Raw genomic sequence first — 3,900 nt, 5'->3', positions numbered from 1 at the left:
GCATCTGGGATAGAATCTGGGACTACATCTGGCTGAACGATGCCATGAGCTGTCGCATCACATTTTCTGTGATGGACTCCTCTAGCTGGTCCCTGATTTGCTGGGTCAGCTGCTGCAATTCTTCAAGAGGCAGGGAGGAAGAGCTGCGGGACGCCTGTGGAACCGATCCAAAGTATTGTTTGATGGTGACACCGGCTCCAGCAGCACGGACACGTCTAAGGTGCTCTGGACGTTCAATAGCAGCAGTGAGAACATCCTGACGTCCATGGGGGACAAAGGATCGTTGTGTCGCCTGCTCCTTAAAGGAATCCTGCACAGAAAGCACATAGTTGTACATGGCATTCACAAAATCTTGAAATATAATTCTAATGGTTAGTTGAAAATGACTTACGATCTTCTCAGTGATTTCCTTTGCGGCCTCAGTCGTCATCTACCCTGTTTTCTTCGTGCGGACCATCTTCCACTTCACGTGGCGTCTGACCAGGGATGGAGGGTCGATGATGCCATCAACGCTTCCTGATTGTGCAGCTTCCTCCAGCTTCTTCTTGGTCTTCGCAGCCAGGAGCTTCTGCTCCAAATATTCATAACCCCCACGAGACAAAACGTGGGGGGCAGTGTTCTGTTTCTGGATGGCCTGTGCCTTTTTGCGCACATCCTGCAAAAATAAAACAATAATCCTTCAAATTGCTAGAATGAAGTATAACAAGTTAATGTTTTTTGAAAAACAACTTAAATGACAAGGAAGATACCTCCCAAGAAGGGTCTCTGCGAGTCTGGCAAAACTGGACCCATTTATAGGTGTAGCCCTCTCCCATTTAGGAAGACTGTCTTTTATGTTAGCTTCAAACGTTAGGGTTAGCATTATTTTGAAAATTTTGACTAAATTTCGGCAGCATTTCGCATTGGTCTCCAAGTACATGACATGACATCGGTGAAATGAATTTCTCGATAATCAAGTATGCACTCAGAGAAAAAATTGAAATGCATTGAACCGAAATTTCATCAAATTAATCAAAATAATAATAACCTTAACGAATGAATCTAACATAAAAATACTAGTCTCCCCAAACTGTCCAAACGGACAATATAAGACTAAATACAATGACTAATGCAAATTGTCTGCAAGAAATATTGCATTTAGTCTCAAATGGGAATCTAAGATTCACTCAGCATGAACAACAATTGTTTATATAGCAAATTACATTGATGACATACAACAACATACAAATATCGACATCAACAGTTGTGAGACTAGTCATAATAATACAAGCAAAAGCAAGATGCTAACCAAGATCCAATGTTAGGATCCAACAGGGTATGAGACTAGTCCCACATTAGAAGTATGGGATTCTAGCGTGGGTAGTAAAAGAGAAATCACTCCCACTGGTAGTGAGAAGGTGGTCTCCAAAAACTCTTTTGCCAACTAATAGGTTCATTTGTCAGATCTGCAACAACGGATTTCAAAGAGACCACAATCTCCATGGAAGCTGAAGCAAAGATCAAGCAACGAGATTATAAATGGTTTTCGTAGCTCACACATTCTTAACAAAGTTATTTTTTTTTTACTTTATCCAAATCTCACGAAGAATTGTCTCATTTGAATTTGAGTAGTGATTGTAATTTTTCTATGATGCATGGTTATTTGTGAGATTTGGGAAATGATTCTAGCCAAGAACCTGAAACTGAGGTACATGCTTTATTATTATGTGAAGAATCGAACATGGCATGGTTTGCATCTTCGTTAGAAGGAAGAATGGATGTTTTGTAAGATAGGGACTTTGCAGTCTAGTTTGACAGGTGTTTACATATTGGTGTGGCTCATATCTGTGAACTTCCGTGGACCATCTGGTTTAGAAGAAACCAATGGCTGTTTTCAACAAAGGAAAGTCCCCATGTGACTACTGTTAGAAAAATATTAGAATTTAGTTGTGCCTGCAATTGAAGTGATATCAAATGATAATGTCCAAATTCATAAATGGAAGCAGCCAGAACTTCCGTGGACCATCTGGTTTAGAAGAAACCAATGGCTGTTTTCAACAAAGGAAAGTCCCCATGTGACTACTGTTAGAAAAATATTAGAATTTAGTTGTGCCTACAATTGAAGTGATATCAAATGATAATGTCCAAATTCATAAATGGAAGCAGCCAACTATTTATCTTATGAAAGCCAATTTGGATGCCTTTGTGAAGAAGAATATGGGGACTTGGGTAAAGTCCTTGCTGCAGCATCTTTGCTTATTCCTCACTGCTAGAAACATCATGTAGTAGAAAACCATTTAAGAAGGCATTGTTGTACAGTCAGCAAGTAACAGAGTTGGATTAAGCCTACGTAAATGGAGACTAATCTGATGTGCATAGGATGAGAATTAACTGAGGAAAAATTTCAGAAGGAGCCCTTCTTCATGTTGGACTTTCTAGATATTTGGTTGGTTGAAATTTTTAGTTTAGACTGCAATACTTTTTGTTATGTAGCAGAAAATTATGACCAGTTTGGAAGGCATGACTTGAGTTTAGGATGGGTTTAACATGATTTTTGCTTTTACCAAAATGTTTGGATCTGTGTTAGAAACATGACTTTAAATTATGGACTCAAGTCACATGGTTCCAACATCAGATTAAGGTCAATCCCAAAGGGAACCAATAGCTGCGTTCAAATTCTGTTAACATTCCAGTTCCTTTTACCTCTTATTAGAAGAGATATGAATGACATGTGTTGATGAGAGTAGGAAGGATGACACTCATGGAGTATAATATTTGAGATATGACTTGAACCATGAGAATGAAATGTTGAATAAATTATGAGCAAGAAGTTTTGAGGAATATTAGCTTGTTATCCCTTGTTGTTTTCTTGTTGTATGGAATTAATTATTCTTTTCCTTGCTGTATGGAATTAATTATTCTTTTCCTTGTTGTTTTCTTTTTGTTAGGTTTTGGTTATTGGTGGAGGAGATGGTGGAGTCCTGCGGGAAGTAGCTCGTCATTCCTCAGTAGAGAAGATAGACATTTTTGAAATAGACAAGATGGTTGTCGAAGTAAGTAATGACCCAAATTATTCTTCCCTATCTCTAATCAAATCTAAATAATTTTATTGACAGACTACTGTCCTGCATATAGTTAGTTTCTCTTGCTCTCCATGTTCTTCTAAGTTGAGTGGTTTTCTCTACTTAGTGATATTGGTCATTGCATGTTTTTCTCGTTCTAAAAACAATCTTTTATGCTTAATGAATGAAGTTTTATGGTATAGCAGTATAAGCCCAATATCAAAATTGAAGTTGCCACTCTTTGCAGGTCTCTAAACAATTTTTCCCTGATATAGCAGTAGGTTTTGAGGACCCACATGTAACACTTACTGTTGGTGATGGTATGGTCAGCTTCTGCATATTTTTTTATGTTCCTTAACTACTTTACTGTTTAGGACAATTTTTCACATGATAGATTGTCTCTCAATGATCTAGGAGTTGCATTCTTGAAGAATGTTCCAAAAGGAACTTACGATGCAGTTATAGTGGATTCATCCGACCCTATTGGTAGGGTATATTGTAGTTCCTTTTGTTTTCTAGTCTTTTTACAGTTAATATAATATTTTTTAATTGAAGTTATATTTGATATCTTTAAGGCCTTGCTCAAGAGCTGTTTGAAAAACACTAAATGTTGTCGCAACGTGCCCTTCGCGGGCGAGCGAGGGCGAGGCTCACGGGTGCGCTTTCCAAAGGAGGAAAGATGCGCGGAGTTGCCACCAACGTTTATTTGTGGAAAACGTTGGCAAAACCGAAGGAAACAGGTCAAAATGAAAATTCTAAGTTCGGGAGTTGTATTTACGTTTGAGGAAGGTATTAGCACCTCTCACGTTTGTCTCAAAGGACAACAGCCTATTTTTTAGAATTATGGAATTGTGTTATC

The 3,900-nt window shown here is 38.3% G+C and overlaps 1 protein-coding gene across 1 annotated transcript; it reads left to right on the top strand.

Moving 5' to 3' along the window:
* The first annotated feature begins 2,196 nt into the window (after positions 1-2,196).
* Positions 2,197-3,648, top strand: LOC114391556 (spermidine synthase 2-like). Its single transcript, XM_028352549.1, has 5 exons — positions 2,197-2,208; positions 2,928-3,032; positions 3,289-3,361; positions 3,456-3,527; positions 3,617-3,648. Exons 1-5 carry the CDS (start codon positions 2,197-2,199, stop codon positions 3,646-3,648), a joined length of 294 nt encoding a protein of 97 aa, XP_028208350.1.
* Positions 3,649-3,900: the final 252 nt, after the last annotated feature.

This window comes from Glycine soja, chromosome 17, assembly GCF_004193775.1.
Source record: "Glycine soja cultivar W05 chromosome 17, ASM419377v2, whole genome shotgun sequence".
Classification (NCBI taxonomy): domain Eukaryota; kingdom Viridiplantae; phylum Streptophyta; class Magnoliopsida; order Fabales; family Fabaceae; genus Glycine; species Glycine soja.
This window is presented reverse-complemented; position numbering and strand designations above follow the sequence as displayed.